The sequence below is a fragment of the Cricetulus griseus genome, chromosome 5 (assembly GCF_003668045.3).
Source record: "Cricetulus griseus strain 17A/GY chromosome 5, alternate assembly CriGri-PICRH-1.0, whole genome shotgun sequence".
NCBI lineage: Eukaryota > Metazoa > Chordata > Mammalia > Rodentia > Cricetidae > Cricetulus > Cricetulus griseus.
Genome location: NC_048598.1, coordinates 31,316,412 through 31,339,228, shown reverse-complemented (window position 1 = coordinate 31,339,228; position 22,817 = coordinate 31,316,412). Strand labels below are relative to the sequence as shown.

The 22,817-nt window shown below is 37.1% G+C and overlaps 1 protein-coding gene across 6 annotated transcripts in view; it reads right to left on the bottom strand.

Annotated features, from left to right (window-relative positions):
• Window positions 1-22,817, bottom strand: part of Rabgap1l (RAB GTPase activating protein 1 like) — a 560,109-nt gene that overhangs the window by 485,473 nt on the left and 51,819 nt on the right. For 2 of the 6 annotated variants that reach the window (XM_035445766.1, XM_035445767.1), the window contains exons 1-5: window positions 10,950-10,969; window positions 9,395-9,574; window positions 7,731-7,923; window positions 6,157-6,367; window positions 3,787-3,961 (exon numbers count right to left, since the gene is read on the bottom strand). In XM_035445766.1, the coding sequence (XP_035301657.1) occupies window positions 3,787-3,961; window positions 6,157-6,367; window positions 7,731-7,923; window positions 9,395-9,532 (717 nt within the window). In that variant the 5' untranslated portion in view covers window positions 9,533-9,574; window positions 10,950-10,969. Of the gene's footprint in view, window positions 1-3,786; window positions 3,962-6,156; window positions 6,368-7,730; window positions 7,924-9,394; window positions 9,575-10,949; window positions 10,970-22,817 lie in introns of those variants that run through there. The other 4 variants (XM_035445763.1, XM_027417253.2, XM_035445764.1 and 1 more) reach the window with 2 other exon arrangements.

The following is a 22,817-nucleotide window of genomic DNA, read 5'->3' as shown; positions in this document are numbered from 1 at the left end:
AAAAGTGATGCAATGATTAATAAGATGGAGTTAAGAAACAGTGATTATCACTGGCGTTGGTGGTTCACGCCTTTAATCCCAGCACTCGGGAGGCATAGGATCTCTGTGAGTTCAAGACCAGCCTGATCTACAAGAGCTAGTTCCAGGACAGTCTCCAAAGCCACAGAGAAACCCTGTCTCGAAAAACCAAAAAAAAAAAAAAAAAAAAAAAAAATTATTAATAAAAAAAAGAAACAGTGATTATCAACACCAGTTCTTAGAGCACTATATAGCAAATTACATAAAGTAAGTTAAAAATACATACCATGGCAAACACTTCAATACAGAGCATATTATTAAAGCATATAACCAAAAAAATAACTTGTAATGGGCACTTTTTTGTGGAAGGCAGACATTTATTGACAAACAGTACAGAAGAACTGTTTCCATAGAAAGTACCTACAGAAAACATCAGACACAAAATTGGGCATCTGACTGCTACTAGTGGGGATAAGAGGGTACACAGATCTGAAACCAGAGATATACAGCAATCTTAACTACTATAGTGTTTTGGTAACTTTATTTTTTTTATTTCAGTATTTTCCAAATTGGTAAATACTACTCAGTTAAAATCCAAATGATGCTATTAAATGACAAAGGTACTTAATTAAAAACAGTTGTTTTTTCAAATATAAAGTTTTTCCATTAATAGTCATGTAACAATCTATTCTTTAGAAATACTATCAAGAAATGTTCATTGGAGTCTGGCAGTGGTGGCACATGCCTTTAATCCCAGCCCTCAAGACAAAGAAGCAGGCAGGTCTTTATAAGTTTGAGGCCAGCCTAGTGCACAGAGTTAGTTCCAGGACAGCCAAGGATCCACAGAGAAACCCTGTCTCAAACACAAAAAAGAAAAGTGCTGGGTGGTGGTGGCGAATGTCTTTAATCCCATCACTTGGGAGGCAGAGGCAGGTGGATCTCTAAGTTCGAGGCCAGTCTGGTCTACAGAGTGAGTTCTGGGACAGCCAAAGCTACACAGAGAAGGAAGGAAGGAAAGAAGGAAGGAAGAAAGGAGGGAAGGAGGGAGGGAGGGAGGGAGACTTGTTAATTCTAGAACTAGGAAAAGTGAGACCTTAGGTGTATCATACCCTCATATATACCTACAAATGAATACTTTACAGGTGCATGTATCATACTCACACACAAATGGTCAGGGAGTGTATCTTAGTGTTAACTAAGCCATTTAAAGAATTCTTTGAAAGCTTTGTGTACCACATCAACAAAGACACAAGAAGCCTGGGTACCACCTTATCTTTTTTTCACTACTTCTGACATTTTGATTTGTCTGCAATATCTCAGCAGAAACCTTACATCATTTTCTCTGTACAAAGATCATAGACATTAAGATTTGTCTGGTTAGACTGTCCAATTATTTTGCCATATGTTTATAAATATCCAGGCCAATAGGGTCCAACAGAAGACTACCCAGGACAAGTCAAATGTATCCTGATATCACAGTGTCCAAGAGAGCTATCATCCTCCCTGGGTTCCCCTTCTCCACTGTTGGTATCTGCTGCCTGAAGAGATTCGAGGTGAAATAAGAGTATCATGGGAACAGCTGATAGCAGCCATGCTGTTATTACTTGAGAAAGCATCCTCTTCTTTAAGTAGAAAAACCTTCAGGTATCACTCAGGAACCTTAGGGAAAAAGAAAGGGAAAAGAAATTAAGTAATGGCATTGTTTCACATCACACATAAATCATCAGACTGTCTGTCCTTCAACCCCTAATCTAATTGTGCCCACCAAAAAAGAACTCAAATAGTATTTGTCCCTTTACTACAAAACAGGGAATTCCTGGAAAATAGATAACTATATGACCATTAAATGTAACTAAAAGATTTCAAATTAACTCAAAGTGTAATTCTATTGTTTTTTGGAGGACGTGAGGATGATGTTGACAGATTCTGTAAAGACGAGCAAATCACAAACTTAACTAAAATGCAAGCTATGCAACTGATAAATCCAATATTAAAACTCAATGAAAAACAAAAATTATTTATTTTTTACAATTTTTAAAATTTTATCTTTTGTTACATTGTGTTGTGCATGTGCACGTGCATGCATGAGTGCATGCGTGTGTGTGTGTGTGTGTGTGTGTGTGTGGTGTGTGTGTGTGTGTGTGTGTGCGCGCACATGTGTGTGGTGCACATGTGAGCAGAAGGAGTATGATGAGTCCACTCTATAGGTGCCAGAGATCAAACTAAAGTTGTCAAACTTGGCAGCAAGCACCCTTATCCATGATATTTAAACAAGAAAGTTGTTGGCTGAAAATAATATAGTTCTTCTGAGCTAAAGACTTCAATTTGAAGCCATCTCTTTTATCCATTCACTTTGTCTTGGGTCAAGCAAAAGGTAAGCACACAAATTATCATCTAAACCAGAACATTTTTTAAAGTAAATATAAGGGTATACCTGGACAATGGGCATAAATTAAGGTTGCCCCAGGTAAATATAAGGTCAGTTGTCTACAAAACTCCTACCCATACCATGGGATGATATAGTATCAATCAAGTAGATGTTTCATACTATGTCTGGCATAAGCTCTCTATATACACTGGGTTACTCAACATTTAGAAATATTCTCTCCCAACAGGGTTTAATGGCCATAGTCCTGTATCTCCTTTTTCAAACAATATATTTTCTTCATCAATCACTGATAATAAAACACTTTCAAAAATGTGTTTTTAAAGAATTAATAGATGAAAATCACTTTCTCACAACCATTAATACACCGTCTAGAAATGTGATAGTATTATCTCCAAAATTATCAAGTCAAGAATTTCCCACTTTTTTCCCATTGACCACCCACTATTAAAGGCTCTTAAATAAAGAACATCTACTACATTCATAAATAAATAGATGCTATAGTCCCAAAAGAGTTCATACCATCAGTTACAGAAATGTTTGCAGCAAGGTTCCCTCTCAGTTTCCTCCTAGGGCAGTATTTCCATCCCTCAAGCAGCAGGTTCTTCAATTCTTCAGAGTTTATCCCCTTGCTGTTCAGCTCCAGTGATCCCGTAACCATACAGGTGTATTAAGTGACAGCTGTCAACATGAAATGCCAGGACTCTACCAATCTGTTTCCCCACCTCTGCAGTGGAGTGTGTAAAGACCACAAATAGTCCTCTCATTCACAAAAATCCATCTATTCTTTCAACATACTTACATTCATGTCTACTACATGCAAGATATACTATCAGCACACTTGGACCCACTCACTCTTGCCAATCACAGCTTTTGAGAAAGAAGTGAGTATACAGTACAGACTTAAACTTTGGGATGAAGGCTTTACCTGAAAAAGCAATACTAACAACTTGAAGTTTGATTAACACATGAATTCTCACAGAGAATTTCTATAGTTACAATATAAATTATGTGTTTCCACATGTTTATTTTAGTGTAAAGCAAAATAATTACCATGGCATAAGAAATAGCATCCCAATCACATTTCATATTAAACTCACAAAGATCTACATTTCTATGAATTCTTGGGTGGTGGTCATAAAAGCATCTATAATTAAAATTATGTGTTCATGATGCATGGTAAATAAAGACTAGAATGATGCTGCTTTTAGTATTTTCTGTTAACAATTTCAATTTTCAAAGGCAAGCATATATGAAAACTTGCCCACACAAACCAACTTTTCAAAGCCTTTGAAATGGCTTCAAGTACTAAACTAAAACAAAGTTCAAAAATATATCCTAATTCAACTCTGTATAAAATTGCTATATTGTATCATACTTACTGCCTCTTTAATTTCACAGGAGAAAACATGTATCTGAAATTCTTCTGAACCATGAGAACTCTCTGTAAATGCAAAGCAATTGCTCTCTGTTGTCCCATCATGCCCACGTGCACAGAATAGCACCTTATAAATTGGGAAAGATGCTCTCTCCACATTGCTTGACTGGTCTATAATTCTGCAATAATAAAAAATGATATTAAAATATCAACTATCAAAGAACAAATCATGCCAATATGACATGACTATCTTAAAATCACAAAATAGTTATTAACACAAGTAAATGAATTACTTCATATAACTGAAAAGCTTTTAGATACTAACACAAAATCATTTCATTTTAATAATTTCTTCATTCTTATTTCCAGTGAGCCAACTCATATACTTTCCAACGTTGTTATATATATAAAACTATAACTATATATCATATATCTATTCTCTATCAAATACATGAATATATATAATATATATTATATATAATATATATATATATATAATTTATTTAAAGGGGGAGAAAGACATCAAAGTAGAAGGATTGTTGGAAAAAAAGGTTTCAGCAGAAGATAGGAAGGGGCTAGGCAAGGATAATGAAGGATGAATGAAAATGTCTGAAACTCAGCACATACATGCATCAAATTGTCAAAGAATTTTTGGTTGAATTTTGTTGTTGGTTTTGGTGTGTGTGTGTGTGTGTGTGTGTGTTGGTTGGTTTTGTAAGATAAGGTCCCTCTATTACATAGCTATGGCTGTCCTAAAACTCATTGTGCAGACCAGGGGGCCTTCAACTCAGAGATACACCTACCTCTGCCTGCCGGGATGTTCACCACCACTATACCCAACAAAAATGTTGTTGTTGTTTTGTTTTGTTTTTCAAGACAGGGTTTCACTGTATAGCTCTGGCTATCCTGGAATTCACTTTGTGGACCAGGCTATCCTCAAACTAACAGAGATCCACCTGCCTCTGCCTCCCCAGTGCTGGGATTAAAGGCATGCACCACCACTGCCCAGCACAAAGAATTTAAAGAAGCATTTTTCAGATCTCTAGAAATAAAGATATGTAAATGGGGGAGAAAAAGAAAGAGAAGGAATAGGACAGATCATTCCTAGAAAGTCTGTTTCTTTTTTATTCCTTTCTTTTTTTTTCTGTGTGTGTTTGTATGCATTTGTCATAGAGGATTTGTATTTGTAGACGTTTCCATGTGCAGGTGTAAGTGTGTGTACAATACTTGAGGAGGTCAAAGGTCAACCTCAGTTATCAATCTTTAAGAGCATTTTTTGTTGTTTTGATCTTTCCCAGCTACAGTGGCAGCCAGCAAGCCCCATCAATCCTGTCCCTCAATATTGGGGTTACAGGCATGTAGCCACACTTGGATATTTTCTTTTAACTTTAATGGTAGTACCCCAAATTCAGGTCCTCTGTTTGTATAATATGTGTTCTTGCTCACCTTTTTTGTTTTTTGAGACAGAATCTCTCACTGGGACCTGTGGCTATACTGGCAAACAGCAACCCCAGGGATCTGCCTATCACTAACTCTCATTTTGAAGCTTGGGAAACAAAGGAAAGTGCTTGCTTTACAAGTAAGAGGACCTGAGTTAGACCTTTGGGACCCAAAGGAAAGAAAAGAATCTAAGTATTGAGTGCAGCAGCTTGTGCTTGGAATGCCAGTGCTAGGAAGGTGGGCAAGGAGCTCCTGAAGCTCCCACAGGCTGGCCAGGAAGCCAGCCTAACAAACTTGGAAAATTCTAGACCAGTAAGAGACTTTGGCTCAAAGGTTTTACTTTAAATTTTTAAAAGATGGGCAGGCAGCATCTACAGAATACCACCAGAGGCTCTCCTCTGTCTCCATACACACCTTCATATTCCTACACACATTCCACATAAGGACCACATTAACACAATGTTTTCCTAAGATGCTAAAGGCATTTTTATCACAACTTTGTAAATTTAAGGGCTGGGGAGATGACTCAGTGGTTAAGAGCGCTGGCTGCTCTTCCAAAGGACCCGGGTTCAATTCCCAGCACCCACATGGCAGCTCACAACTGTCTGTAACTCCAGTTCCAAGGGATCTGGCACTCCAAACAGGCAAACATGCAGGCAAAACACTAATACACTTAAAATAAATCAAATAAATCTTTAAAAAAATTGTAAAATTTCAATGTTATTAGTAAGTACTTAGTACTTAACTAACTTGAACATACCCTCTGCAAACGAGAATGTGTTCTAAGCCCAAATGTACTTTTTAATTTGCATTGTTAGTCTAGAAAGTGCAAGTAAACTCACAGTTCAGTTCTACATTTGATTCATAATATAATATACCCACCCCCACTCAGAATATTTAATCATACCTTAAGAAAAAGAAAAAGAAAGCTTACCTCACAGAACCTTCTGGAACATTGGGCACATACAGTGTAACAGCAAAGGGGTACTGACTGGAAGCTCTCATGGTTGCCATTGCCCGTAAGGCCTCCACTTCACTACGTGGGGAAGAAACTTTCATACATCCTAAGTAAATCAATTTGTTAAATAGAACACTGTCTTCTTCAGGAAGTCCACTTGGAGAAGACGGCCTGGGTTTGGAAATTTCTGAAAAAAAGAAAAAATGAAAACAATCAACTCACTAGTACACATTCCATAAACAACAACAGCCATTTCTTCATTTTTCTTATCACTGACTCACTAGCTTGTGTGACCTATTTATTAAGTATTCTAATAAAGTTGCTTTTCTTACAATCGATTTTGATAATTGCTTCACCCAATTTTCCTTTCTATATAATGAATAGCAAGAGGGGGGTACATATATAATTCTACACACACTTTTTAAAAAATCATTATTGTTAGAGAGTACCTATGTGTAAAAAAGATAACAAAATTCATTTTTTAAAACTATAAATAATTTAAGTCATTGAATTTATTTAGTTAAACTATAAATATTTAAATTATTTTAGTATTATTACATGCACAAATGTTGCTATGCATTTCTGTCACCTTAGACATATGAAGCAATAAACAAGGTCCTGTAGTAAAATCAAGTGTCAATGACTAGCAAACATACATAGGGAAGTTTACTGACATTTCTGTAACTAGATTTCTAAAAATGAGGAGGGAATTTTTTTAAAGAATATAAATATTCTACAAATCTGTGTAACAAATATTCATAACTATACATTCTAAACACAAAACAATGTGGATAAATGGATCTAAAAATTATAGACAACAAAATTAGTAAGCAACACTTAAAAATACAAATATGAATATGGATTTTAACTTTTTAAAAAAGTAAGTAGAAAAATAAAAGGAATAAAATATTCTAAATCTGAGTAAAATGTGATCTAAAAATGAGATATTCTCTGGAAGGGTATTAAGCAGGAGATTTTTTTTTCTATAGAAGAAAAGCTGTTGCAGGAAATTCCTTCAGCTTCAGAAAAATGACATATGAAGGAACTGAAAGGACCCAAGAAAGACTCAACTCAAGCTGCAGACAGTATGCAAATGTCTAACACTTTGTTAAGTAAATTCCAGGAATACAAGAGAATTAATTTGGGGAAGAAAGAGGGTTAACTGCCAAGAGGTTAAATGTATAAATGTCCATATTCAAGAATATCAATGATAAGCCAGGCAGTGGTGGCATATGCCTTTAATCCCTGAACTCAGGAGATAGAGGGAGGTGGATCTCTGTGACCAGCCTGGTCTACAGAGTGAGTTCCAGAACAGTTGGGGATATATAGAGAAATGCTGTCTCAAACACAAAAGTAAAAAGTCTTTCCTTGCCAACACTCCCTGACATTTGTGGTGCACAGGTATGCGGCATGTGTCTGTATTGACACAGGCACATACACACACACAAATCTTTTTGTCTAATATAAAGACAATGTTAAACTAAAATTTTTCTAGTTTTTGTCTCTTTATTCCATTTCCTCATATCATCTTTAAGTATCTAGAACATTACCAGTATTAGCTGGATCCAAAATTAGCTGAAGAGATGGCTTATTTGTTTGGCTGGCTGGAACATCTCCAAATGAGTAGTCTGAAGTCTCACTGGAACCCTGACAGTCAACAAGTAGACTGCTTTGTCCTTTCTCAGAATCTCTCAAAATCTCTTCCATGGCTTTTTCCAACTGTTCATCACCATTGGAAGCTATCTAAAGGCAGAACAAGACAATTATTTTTCAGTCCTCTTAATTATGGGGCTTAATTCATTTAAAATATTGCATTTTGAGAAACTAAGATCTAAAAATTCAAATATATAGTCAGTAAATACTGAGAATATATCTAGTGATACATAATGTCACATAACACACTGAAATTCTGAATAATAAAAATCAGTTGAATGAAAGGGGGCTTATTAGTTCCACAAAAGGATTCTTCATAAAGCATTTCAGGTACTTTCAAACTACAAGATCATACTGATAGAAGACCAGTGAGATGGCTCAGTGGATAAAAGCAATTGCTACCTACAGTCCAGATTCCTTGTGGTAAAAGGAGAGAACCAACTAGAGAAAATTGTCCTTGGACCTCCACACAATACACTGTATCACACACATGCTACACACACACAGAAAATCAGACCGTCTTAATTTTATGTATTTAAGAGGAAAATGAATGTTTAAATATGATACATTCTAAGTATCTTTTAAACAATTTCTTAGCATCATCCTCTAAACATTCTTAGTTTCTTTATAAATTCTTCACTATCTACCAGAGTGTTGCTAAGTTTCTTACTTATATTTTTTTCTGAAAAGTAGATGAGGTACAAGCCTAATATTTTAAGCACAATAATGCAAATACAGTTATCAAAAATAAGGCACTGAGGTTATTTGAATAGAACTATGTACTAGACATAATGTAAGTATTTAATAATCTCTTTTATAATGGCCTTCTGACTCACTGATACATTCTGACATCACACTTAATATTAAGAACAATAATGAATAAAATAGTAGTTGATTATTTCCATTCCTGCTTACAAAGAATGGTTACCAATTCCCATGCACATATGCCTGGGTTTGCTTGCTTTCCATTCTTTGACTTACAAAAGGCAACCCAAAATTTGAGACAGAGAGAGAGACAGAGAGACAGAGAGAGAGACAAAGAGAGAGAAGGTAGTTCAACTGCCAAAAAATAAGATATATGCTTTTAAACTAAGCAGTCACAGATTTAAACTAATCAGTCAACTGCTAAACCATTAATCACACTCTTACCACGTGATTTAAAGCATAAAATCCATAACAGGAAAATCTTTCAAACAACACTGATCAAGTAAATTTATGTAAGATTTAACCAGTAAGTCTAATTCATGCATTACCTTTTCTGTAATTTCTCTTCTATTTCTTCCTCCAAGAATTTCTTATTAGAAGGTAAATAACCAAGAGAGAATTAAAAAAAAAACTTAAAAATGAAACCAAATAATTAGCCCCTGGATGATAAAGCATTAAATATTTTTATTATTATCAAAATCATCTAAAAGAATCAATCCAACACTGATTTTCATTATCCAGATCCATAGTATAAGAAACCCTTCAGTTTCCATCCTCAGATAAGCTCCAAATAGTCGAAAAGGAAAAACCAAATTAATGAAAAAAGTACCATATTAGAAAAAGAAAAAAACAATACCTTCAGCCGTGGCTTTCCATCATCCTTTGTAGAAGTATCATCTGTATGCTGAGGAACCAGAACAAATTCTTCACTGTTCTCGGTGGCCACAGAATCCGATGACCCACTAACCTTCTGTAATGAAGCTCTGACCTCCATTTCAGTTCTACAAACTTCTCTTCCCACATCCACCTGGCAAAACTAGAGAGTGGATAAAAAAAAAAAAGTAAAAATTGATTAAAAACAAACTAGTTTTAAAATGAAGTAAGAAAACTTTATAAAATGGTTCATATGAAAAAGAATCCTGGCATTCAGACTGCCTACAAATTAGGGGGCTGTATTTTTAGACTAGGCCACAAGGTGGAAATGCATTCTCTCCACTCTTAACTTTCAGACTAAAAGTTACTGTTACCCGAAAAACACAAACCAGCCTTACCTCAACCAAAAAACTTTACTTGTACCCAACTATTTTGTTAAGAAATACTGGAGGTTTTATTCACTTGTTTCAACAAATACATAAAGAAAGAAAGAAAGCATGTAACTAGAAAATTCACATGGGGGGGTGCATATGCCTATAGTCTCAGCTACCCAGGTCTGAGATAGAAAAAGCCTTTAAGCCCAGAAGTTCAACACAGTAAGAAAGACAAACATAGCAAAACCCTGTGTTATAAAATACAGATGTAGACATTCAATTACTTTATCAAATCCAAATGCTTTCAAAAAAATAGTTTCCTAAAGACCAAGTACTATACTTTGAAATATTTGGGAGATTACTGAAATTGACTAATATAAAATTCAACATGGGGGGTGTGAGGAAAAAGGATGGGAGAATTTGGTTGGAATTCAAAATGAAATTTAAAAAATAACTATTCTTTAAAAATTCAACACCCTAAAACATGTGTCTTTCTTTTCCAGAGATATTAATATTTTACAACACTCAAAAAAAAGCTTTCATACATAGCATTCCTCTACCAAGTTAAGTCTCAATAATCAAATACAATGAAATTCCATTTTCTTGATAGATCTATAGTCTCACAGAAACTCAGAATTTCTCAACATTCATACATTCATTCACAAAACTAATTTTGACTGAGGATATTATATACCACATAACAGACACTGAACCTAATCCTGGGTTACATGACTGTAGAAGCCTGGGCAGGTAGGCACTGTCCCAAAGCTTAAATACTAGAGAAGGGGAGAAAAAGAACAGAGAGAGGGAGGGAGAGGGGAGAAGGGAGAGGGGAGAGGGGAGAAAGATATGGGAGAATGAGGGAGGAAAAGAGAAAAGAGAGGGAGAGAGAAAACAAGGGGAGTAGAGAGAAAGAGAGAGAGAAGTGAAGAGAGAGAAAGATCATACCCAATCTAAAAGATATAAAGAAAGTAAAACAGCAAATGACAGAGGAAATGTTTCAGAGTATAATAGTAACTTTAAGTTGGTAGAAAAGAGAACTCTTAGAGGGAAATACATGAGCTAAAACCTGAAAGACCCCCCCCCAAAAAAAGCACCTTAAATTAAATGACATGCACTGTGAATAAATGAGTAATGTGACAAGAGCAGAATAGTCAGGCTGACCTGAAGAACACAAGACCCTGCAATCCATGGACAGTCCATCAACAAAAATCCCCAGAAATGGTCTTTTCACTGCATATATAAATGTGGCTGCAATGCTCCACTTTGCCATTGGGTGGCACTAAAACCATTAATCTTGGGAAAAAGAAAAATTCAAGTTCAAATTGCACATTTAAAACTTACTTTTCAACTTTTTCAAAAAATAATAAAATAAAAATTCCCAAGAATATCTAAACAAAAATATTATATTCCTCAACTAACTTTCATTTACTGCTGTTAAGAAAGTAAACCACTTTTCTTTGTAAAACCCTTCATTTATCTTGTAGTTATTTTACCACTTTATATGTTCTGTGTTTATGAAACTCCAGCATGAGTTAGCAAGTCATGTCTTTTCCTCTTTTAAACTGCACTTTGCTTCTTCACTTGCCAAAGCATCATACAATCCAAGTATAGTTCTTCAGGCAATCTTTCTCCAAGCCTCTGTTACATTTTTCTATTTGATTTTCAAATATTGGAAGTTCTTTTCCCTTGCCACACTCACTGTAGGCACCATCTCACTGTGATGAATGAAAAGCTCCTATATGTCTCTATGCTCACAGTCTTCAGGATTTCTATCCCAACACAAATGTTTCCTCTAATTTCCTAACTTGGAATCCAAATCCCTTGTCATTTCTAAAGAAGTTTTATCAGTGTCTTAAGCCAAATGTGACCAAACAGAATTTCTTCCTTTTTTATTTCATGTGCATTGGTGTTTTGCCTGCATGTATGTCTGTGTGAGGGGGTCAGAGCCTCTGGGACTGGAGTTACAGACAGCTGTGAGTTGCCATGTGGTTGCTGAGAATTGAACTAAGGACCTCTGAAAGAGCAGTGCTCTTAACCGCTGAGCCATCTCTCCAGCCCCCAAACAGAATTTCTCATGAACTTTCCATAACTGTTTCTCATCCATATTTCTCGTTTTAGTAACTAAGCCACTTTCTACCAACTTAACCAAAGGAAACTAGATGTCATCTTATCTCACTCCACATCAGCAGATTATGGTCAGTCCCTCCAAAATAAATTCCTCCTCTATCTACTTCCAGAGAAATATTTCCAGCAAAAGAAAGAGTATATGTAAGAGCATACATAAAAATCAGATTCAACTAAAAACTTGAAACTAAAATCATTTTTACTATAATTTAAATGGAACCCAGTTTATTTGCCATGCCTTACTAGACACAATACACTCTCTCATTAGAACACCTTAATCAAAGCAAATTCTTTCCCATGTTACAGACTGGACTCTCGGGACTATGGCACCTTCTAGCATTCATTTCCATTCATACATTCAACACATACTCCATTAGTTCCTACGATGCACCAGAAACTATACTCATTAGTAAAACCATTATTGTCTGTCTTCCTAAGGCTAACATTCTCATTTAAGATACAATCTAGAAAAGAAAAATCAAGATCACACCCTGCTATAAATACTACAAAAGGTGATGGAATGTATGAAAATGCCATAAGGAAATATATTAATTTGTATGCTAATTAGAAATTAATTAATTTTAAAAGGAGGTTTTTTTACATTGTTACATTTCAGTGGTTCCATGTTTTTCATAGCAGCTATGTACTGGTCTCTAAGTCAGTGAAAATAAACTTTCTCCCAATATATCACAATTTTAAGCTGTTTTATCATAATTTTAAACAGTAACAGCTAAAAAAGCCTATCATGAATGAATAATGTATAAATGGATAATAGTCTGTTTTTTATCATTTACTACCATAAAATACAAATAAGCCTATAAAAAGTTAAATTTTAACAAAATACAGGCAAATAGACATTAACAGACCATACACAATATCATTTCAAGAAAAATGTATAAAATGTAAATATTTAGTATCGTAAGTGTGTAAAATGAACCGCCTGAACAATTTCACAACTGCTTCCTATTGGTATCATAATGACTTCTATGAGTGTGAACTAATCATCTTCATGTGAGCCATTTGTCTCTGCAAGAACCTGCATATGCTGTTAAGAAGTGATCTCCCAACTTCTGTGCCAGATGTCAGACCAGAAGCTACCTCCATGTGACCAAATGAAAGAGAAGGATCATAGTAAGAAAAAACACTCTATCCCAAACAGAGAAAGAGATAGGTGTCGGAAACTCACAAAGGTAACCATATGACACCTGAAAAGTTCAGGAAAAACATACAAGTGCTCACAGAAAAGAAGTCAAAATGATCACAGCTCCCTGGAAGGAAGATGGGAAAATAAGAAAACCCTCCAAAAAGTCAACACCATCATAAACAAAGGAAATACAAAAAAAGCCCACAAACTCAACAGATGCTCCTCAGTGCCCCAAGGGCACAGCCACCAAGCCACAGGAAGCTGCTCCACCACCTCATCTTCCCTTTCTTGTCCCCAACTCCACCCCCCTGGTGTTTCCCCTTTTCCTTTTTACTAGATTTTAACGGTAGTTTTGCTTCCGTGTAGTTTTAAAAGTAATTTATTTATATATTTTTCATTACTGGGCCAACCTTTTGCTTTTCTTTCTCTCTACTACACTTCTAGTAATTGCTACTGTTGTTTTTCCAAACAAACAGTAAACTATTTTTATTCCCCTTCTTACATTTATCTAATTGTTTCTAAACATTCTTATTTAAAAAACTTTTTTTTCATTTTCTTTTCTAACCTCTTGCTCTCTTCCACCCTAAAACATCCTTCTCCATTCCTTGTCTAATTTTTGTTTAACTTTGATTCTCTATTTTTCTTTCCCTTCCTTTCTTTATCTCATTCATTTCCTTCTTATACATCTTAAAATAATGTTTAACATCAGAAAATATTTTTCCTAGTACTTGACACAGCCTAGAATCATCTGAAAAGAGCCACCGATTGAGGAGTTACACAGAACTGACTGGCCTGTAGGCATGTGTGTGAGGGGCTGTCTTCACTGTTACTTGATGTAGGAGAGTCCAGCCCACTGTGGGCAGTACTCTGGAGATGATGCTGGGCTGTGTAAGGAAGCTAGCTAAGTATGAACCAATCTATCAGTAAGCCAACAAGCAGATTGTTTTTCAATTTCTTACTTGAGTTACTGTCTTGACTTCCCTCAGTGGTGGGCTATGATCTAGAAATGTAAGCCAAATAAACTCTTTCCTCCCCTAAGTTGCTTTTTGTCAGAATGTGGTTTTTTTGTTGTTGTTGATTTTTTGTTTTTGTTTTTGTTTTTAGATTTTATTTATCTATTACATATACAGTCTATACAGTCTTCAGCCTGCATGCCAGCAGAGGGCACCGGATCATACAATTGTGAGCCACCATGTGGTTGCTGGGAATTGAACTCAGGACCTTTGGAAGAACAGTCAGTGTTCTTAACTGCTGAGCCATCTCTCCAGCCCCAAGAGATTAGTGTGCTTCCCTGACCAGAATGTTTTTAAGCACAGCAACGGGGGGGGGGGGGGGGGGACCAATTAGAACACAAACTATTCTACATTAGTATTCCATGGGGTTGTGGTCACTAATGATATATAAGTGGCTTTAATGGATATTAAGTATATTTCTGTATCTTGTATGTTTTGACACTATTGCTGTTATAATTGTTTATTTCCTTCTCCCTAAGTGGTACTAAAGAACAAGGCCTCAAGCTTCTCGGTAAGAAAGTTCCCAAATAAAGTCGAAAGAGATACCGAAGCCTGCATATATGCAAATCACACAATGGACATACAAAAAAAATCTAAAATAATTGACCTACTGGATTCAAAGATACTAAAATGTATAAAAGGCTAAGTAAAGAGGTCAGAAATTTAATAGTACAAATGATCAGTGACCTCAAAGAAGATAAAGACAAGCAGATGGATATAATTCAGGCCCTGGAAAATAAGCAACATGGGATGGAAGTGGGGAAAACTGAACCAAATGGATGAAGATACAAGCTATATAGATCAAACAACAAGAAACAGTAAAGCAACATCAAAAAAAAATAAGACAAGAAATTGAGATTTAAAAATATTTATGTAAAGAAATGTTAGAAGTGGAAAATTCTCTGTGACTGGGTGGATATTACACATAGAGCAAAGGATTAACAGACTACAATCCATACCTCCAAAGAAACAAGGAAGACAGTAAGAGAGACATACCCAGTCCCCCAGTGAAGCAGAAAAGACAAGAGCCCCTGAACAAATTGGGAGCATGGGGAGAGGGAGGAGAGAAGTAGGAGAAAGAGGAATGGAGAAGAGGAGGAGGGAGGAGAACATGAGGGATCAGGAAGATTGAGTGGGGAAAGGAATAGAGGAGAACAAGAAAAGAGGGAACCACTATAGGTTTAAAGAGATCCACAAGGATGGAACCTAAGCAATAGTAGAGAGGCTGCCTTAAATGCCCTTCCCCTATAATAAAAATGATGACTACCTTATATGCCATCCTAGAGCCTTCATCCAGTAGCTGATGGAAGCAGAAGCATAGATCCACAGCTAAGCATGGAGCCCAACTCCTGGTATCCAGTTTCAGAGAGGGAGGACTGACCAACAAAGGGGTCAAGGCCATGTTGGGAAAACCTGCATAAACAGCTGACCTGAGAAAGTGGGCACTCAAGAATCCCAGTCTGACAGCTGGGGGGCCAACATAGGACCAATCCAGGCCCCCTGAACAGCCTTCTTCCAGTAGCTGTTAGAAGCAGAAGCAGACACCCATAGTTAAGCACTGTGCCATACTCCTGGAATCCAGTTGTAGAGAGGGAGGAGGGAAGAGCAAAGCAGTCAAGACAATGCTGGAGAAACCTATAGAGCCAGCTGACCTGACCTAGTGAGAGCACTTGGACGCCAGGCATAAAGCTGGGGAGCTAGCAATGGACTGAACCAAACCCTTTGAATGTGGGTGCCAGTTAGGAGGCCTGGGCAGGCTATGGAACCTCTAACAGTGGAAACTATTTATCCCTAGTGCACAAATGGACTTTGGGAGCCCACTCCCTATGAAGGAATACTTTTTCAGCCCAGATACACGGAGGAGGACCTAGGCCCTCCCCCAAATGATGTGAAAGACTTTGATGGTGCCCCATGGAAGGCCTCACCATCCTTGGGGAGTGAGTGGGGGGTTGGTTGGGGGATTGGTAGGGGGCATGGGAGGATGGGAGGGAGAGGGGATGGGGGATGTGGATATGTAAAATGATTGCTTCTAAATAAAAAAAGGAAATAAAAAATAAATAAATAATAATAAAAAAGAAGTGGAAAACTCAAAGAATCAAATAAAAAGCACAGAGGAGACTAGCAAGATGATTCAGCAGGAAATGGCAACGGCTGCAGAGCCTGACAACCAGTTAGATCCAAAGCACACACAGCGTAAGGGGGCCAATTTCTGCCTGTTGTGCTCTGACTTCCACACAGACACTGTTCAAGGAAATAATTTAAGAAAGTTAAAAATAATAATAATAATTGCTATCATTATTATTAGAAGAAGATGTTGATGACAATGCTGATGACAATAGTGGAAAGCATAACCAATAAAGTCAACCACGTAGAAAAATAACACCAGGAATAGAGGACAGGATTAAAGAAATCCTACATTCAAGAATCAATGAAGGAAAATGAGAACTTTTAACACCATGGAAGAGATCATAGAGAATTAATATTATCTCTTAAAAGTTTGGTAGAGACCTGGTTTCATGGCATTAGACTAATAGTAAAGCTAGATTACAAGAAAACTTTAGACCAATATATCAAGATTTTTAAAAATCCTCAATACACTAGAAAACCATACCTAACAATGCACAAAAATTATATACGAGGTATACAAGATTGGTTCACCATTCAAAACCCATCAATGGAGGCTGGAGAAAAGTCTCCGTGGATAAATGGTTGTCATGCAAGCATTAGGACTGGAGTCTGGATCCTGATCTACTAAAGTCAGGCACAGCAATGTGTATCTATAATTGGGGTGCTGGAGGTCCAGATACAATCAGATCTCTGTAAGTTCAATGGCCAGCCAGACTAGAAAATTGATAAGCTCCAGGCTCATCAAGAGATTCTATGTCAAAAAATAAGGTGGAAAGTGACTAAGGAAAACATCCAGCATCAACCTCTAGCCTCCACATGCACATGCACCAAAGTGTACATACCCATACCAACATTCACACCACATACACATACACCCACAAAAATACTATCAACATAACCAAATGTAGCAAAAGACTAAAGAAAATCATCGCTAGGTCAGCTAATAAAATATAACTGACAAAAAGCAACACCCCATTTATGAATACAATTCTCACCAAAACAGTAATTGAAGAGAACTTTCTCTATTTGATAAATAATTTTTTAAAGCCTACAACTAGCAAAAGCTTAGATAATACAAAGTTGCCCTCTCTTACATTCTGACTTAACATAAAGGCAGACAGACTGGAAATGAAGAAAGTAAACTGTTTTTACTCAGATATCACCTGAATGCCAAAGCAAAAATCCACAAAAAACCTACCATGAAAGAAGGGAGGGAGGGGGAGGGGAGGGGAGGCAGAGGCAGAGGCAGAGAGAGAGGCAGAGAGAGAGAGAGAGAGAGAGAGAGAGAGAGCAGAGAGAGAGGCAGAGAGAGAGCAGAGAGAGAGCAGAGAGGCAGAGAGAGGCAGAGAGGCAGAGAGAGGCAGAGAGAGGCAGAGAGAGAGAGAGGCAGAGAGAGCAGAGAGGCAGAGAGGCAGAGGCAGAGGCAGGCAGAGGCAGAGGCAGAGGCAGAGGCAGAGGATCTCTGTGAGTTTGAGGCCATGATCTACAGAGCTAGTTCCAGGACAGCCAGGGCTACACAAAGAAACCTTGTCTCGAAAAATAATCAAGAAGAGGAGGAGGAGGAGGGAGAAGAGGAGGAGGAGAGGAGGAGGAGGAGGAGGAGGAGGAGGAGGAGGAGAAGAAGAAGAAGAAGAAGAAGAAGAAGAAGAAGAAGAAGAAGAAGAAGAAGAAGAAGAAGAAACAAACCTCCTTGTAGAACTAATGAGCAAATACAGAAAGACTGCAAAATTCTCATATACAGAAACAAATGTCTTCCCTACACACAATTATAATATGAAATTCATAAGACAACACTGGTTGAGGAGATGTAACAGTCGGTAAAATGCTTGTCCCACAAGCAGCAAGATCTAAATGTGATCTCCACAACCCAGAGAAAAGGGCCAGACGCCATGCCATGCATCTGTACTTCTAACACTGTGGAGGCAGAGACAGAGGGATTCCTGGAGCTCACAGGGCCAGCCAGTCTAGACAAATCAATGAGCTCCAGGTTCAATATCTCAAAAAATTAGGTGGAAGCTAAGCATGGTGGCAAACACCTTTAATCCTAAGATTCAGGAGGCAGAGACAAGATCTCTGAGTTCAAGTTCAGTCTGGTCTACAGAGTGAGTTCCAGGATAGCCAGAGCTACACAGAGAAACACTGTCTCAGAATTAGCACAGTGGTGGTGCACGCCTTTAATCCAAGCACTTGGGAGACAAAGGTAGGCAGCCAGCGTGGTTTATAGAGCTACACAGAGAGAGATCCTGGCTTGAAAGAACCAAAAATATGTAAAGAATTTTAATTAGGTAGAAAGTGATTGAGGAAGATACATAACACTAACCTCTGGCCTCAAAACACAAACACATGTGAGAGAGAGAGAGAGAGAGAGAGAGGGAGGGAGGAGGGAGAGAGAGGGGGAGGAGGAAGAGAGAGGAGGGAGGGAGGGAGGGAGGGAGGGAGGAGGGAGGGAGGGAGGGAGGGAGGGGGAGAGATCTCACAACACTGCTTTCTAAAAATAACACAGGTATAATCTGAAAAAGACATGTACAGGAGCTATATATGGAAACTTAAAAAAACACCAAGAGAAAAAAATTTAACTATTACATTATTTATGTATGGTGTGTACCATGCACATGTAGAAATCAGAGAACAACGTGTAGAAGTTGGTTCTCTCCATCATGTGGGTCCTGAGATCAAACTCAGGTTGCCAAGATTGGTGGTAAGTACCTTCACCTGCTAAGACATCTCACAGACAGGAAAAAAATTTTCAAACATATAAATAAATAACTGATTCTCACTGAACACTAAACTATAAGACAGACCACTCAACTATCTGCAGTAGGGCAGGGACTGTGTCTACTTTACTTTTTTCACCAACACATCTTTAGCACAATGACTAAAAGCAACATTAGCTCAATAAATATTTCTTTAATGGATAAATGAATTGTTTTGAATATAGAAGGATAGACTCCAGAATCAGGTAGAAAGTTGGATTAAATTATTTCTTTTTAATAATTTACTTATTTAACTTTATTTTGTATGCTTTGGTGTGAAGGTATCAGATCCCCTGGAACTGGAGCTACAGACAGTTGTGAGCTGCCATGTGGATGCTGGGAATTGAACCCGGGTCCTCTGAAGTACAGCCAGTGCTCTTAACCACTGAGCTACCTTTCCAGGCCCTGGATTACATTATTTCTAAATTAAATTATTCTTAACATTCTCATTCTATGTAATATGCAGTTATTTATTTCCTGATATACATTCTAGTAAGCCTTCTCAAATATAATTTACTGCCTACTATTTCACAGCAGTTTCTTGAACCAAAATATTAACTTTCTCTTTATTTATGGCAATCTACTTTGGACCAAGACCAGTTGGGAAGTTATTGAAGGTCTTTTAAATAATATGGAGTTCACAGTTTTGTAAAATCAAGATGAATACATCCAATTTCAACATGCATATCCAAGAAATCAGCACATAATAAACAAATCTATTTTAAAAGGAATTTCATAATGCTACAAAAATCAGAATATAAAGTCTACCAAAGGTAGACTTGTCTCTTTAGGGTATGTCTTTAAAAATACAAGATATTATAATCTATACATAAACATTTTCACTTTCTAGGCATCTTAAAGATACACAAAAATAAAGTGATGCAAACAATCTGGTGTGTGGGTGTGTGACAATATACATGAATGTGCAAGTATGCATGAGTGTGTTTCCCTCCCATTCTTCACTATTCTAAGCCTAAAGGAACTCAATAAATATTTTGACTAAAGTGACTCATGTAAAGACACATCTACACCACCCCACTCTCCATACACCAATAGCAATTCTACCAATTCTACTAGGTCAAACAGCTTTCAATTTTTACTTTAATTCAACACTATTTTTGTTAAATGAGCAATAATGATGCCCAAATCCACACCACACATGGATGCTTAGAGCTAAAATTTTCACATACATACTAGAAACAGTATAACAACATTCAACAAAGTCTATTTTCTTCCGAAAATAACTGAGCACTACCAAAATTATGAAATTGTGGTTCACACAACCTAATTTCCTTCTGCGCCAAATGTGGTTAAACTTCTTATGTTGTTAAATTGTGCATTGCACCTATTCATTTTCAAGTGTCTCTTAAACAAAAATAGAAACAAAAAAAATAAGTATGAGTCAAAAATCACATACTGGGAGAACTATTAGGTATAAGCATTAGAATGACTACAGAATACCCCTTACAACTGTGGAAAAGGAAACAGTCTTCATTTATAAGTATGTGGACATAAATAATATAGGACATTTGCCAACCAAAATCCTTGTGTTTTGAAAGCTGAGTCAGTCCAGATAAAAACTACCATGACCCATTTATTAAATAATCCATACACTGCTTTAGAAGTTCCCAGGCAAGAGCTACACCAACTTACATCCAAGTATATCTCTGACCCTGAGAGGGGATCAAAAGAACTTTATTAATTCATTTTACTCTAGTGAGTGTCTGTTTTTATTTGTTCAGTAATACCAAACCTTTCTATCTGAGGATAAGCCTTCGCTCAAATCAAACCACATGGTTTTACTATAATATCAGCACTCAGAAGGCAGGACTCCAAGGCCAGCCAGAGCTACAAGAGACCCTGTCTCAAAAATAAAAAATATAATGATGGCTGAAGAGGTAACTCAGCTAGTAAATGCTTGGCTCATAAGCATGAGGACCTACATTACATCTGATCCACAGAAAACTTGTAAGAATGACAAGCATGATGGTTTGCCCTTACAATCCCAATGCTAGGCAGGCAGAGAAAGGAAGATTCCTTTCCAGCCATGCATCAAAGTGGGTAGGTAGGCAGGCAGTACTCCTGAGGATGACACCCAAGGTAGTACACTGGATTTTACACACACACACACACACACACACACACACACACACACACACACACTAACCTCCCTTTATCTTGTTCTACTTACTCTTGTTTTTAAGCATAGTTTTTCTCTAAGATTTAACCTAATTGCTGCTACATTAAGTTCACTCTTTATTGCCGGTTTCTCTCATAGTATACTACATCGTCAAAGAGAAGTTTGATGATTGGTTTTGTCAACTTGGTAAGACAAAGAGCTACCTAAGATTCTTTGAGCACACCTCTAAGTATGTCTTTGATGGTATTTCTAGAGACAATTCAATCATAAAGGTTCTAGTAATTGATTCATATTATGATAGCATTATTGGAAGATGGTAAAGGGTAGGAAATATGGCCTAGTTAGAAGAAGCAGGTCACTGGGAATATGTCCCTGGCCTCTTCATATATCCCCTTTGCAACACCTCTTGTCAACTAATTAGATGCTCCCACCACATGTTCATACTGCCTTGATGTCTTGTCCAAGTGCATGGGGCTAAACAATGATCCAAACTAATAAACTTTAGCTTCTTTAAGTTGTTTTCTCAGGTACTTTTGTCAGTGCAATAAAAAAGAAAGAAACTGCATTTTTTAAAAAAAGGGAAATACATCAAAGATATTTATTCAATGATGTAACCCAACCACCTAGAGAATATTTGACACATAGCAGTCACTAAAGTATTACTACATAAATAAATGAACATATACCTAAGACTGAGTAAGTTCAGTTTCCAAAAATCTAGGAGCCATCCATAACCTCACAGTCTCATCAGAGTTGTAATATTTTCTTTTATTTTTCTATCAGCTGTGCTGTAATTTCTTCATGTAATCTTCTGTAGAATAGGAGGTGTAAATATAAAGGAACAAAAACTTTCACCATTTGACACCAGGACACATGCACAATATTGAGCTATATCCCTAGCCATTAAAGGATGGTCTGTGCTTTCTCCTTCTCCCCCACTCCACCCCCCCACTGAAAGGTTCAGCATTATGCTGGCCTGCCCCTGTTACCTGGTGGAACAGGCAGTACCCTGGTCAGCCCAGGGTTCCATGGGAACTAAGTCTGCACCCAGGTGCAGAGGACCCCTTTAAAAGACAGACCCCTGCCCATTTACGCTCCTCTCTCCCTACTCTTCTCTCTGCTCTCTGCTCTGCTCTGCTCTTCTCCCACCTATGCTCTCTCTGCCTCTCTATGGCGACTGGCTATGTCGGTCAGCCATTAACCCTGTTTCTCTTCTCTCCTAGTCTCCCTACTCTGCTGGGCCTATAATAAACTGGTTAATATGTCTCATAGTCTCATGTCTCATCTTGTGCTCTTCCTTTTCTTTTATTTCTAATTTAAACAAAAATCTAACACCCACCACTCTGCAAATGTAACATTTATTTTTAAAAAATGATAAATAAATAGTATTTATAAGGGATTATTTTTGAGAGCGTACATGGTATTATTATAAGGGGATCCTTATTTTTAAGGAATGCACACTAAAATATCTATAAAAAATAAAATTGTCTGATGTTTTCTTTGTATAAACTTGAGTAGAACAGAAAGTAAACAAAGGATCAGTCACCATCACCTGTTAAGGGTGGTTAACAGTCATGGGAATACTTCTGTCACTCCCCCTAACTTTTTGTGTGCTTCAAAATTTTCCAGGCAGGTTTCTAAAATATAAAATCAAGGTAATAATAATAAAGAAAATTAATTTAACCACCCACTAACATACATACACAGGTGCACACACCCATAAGGCTA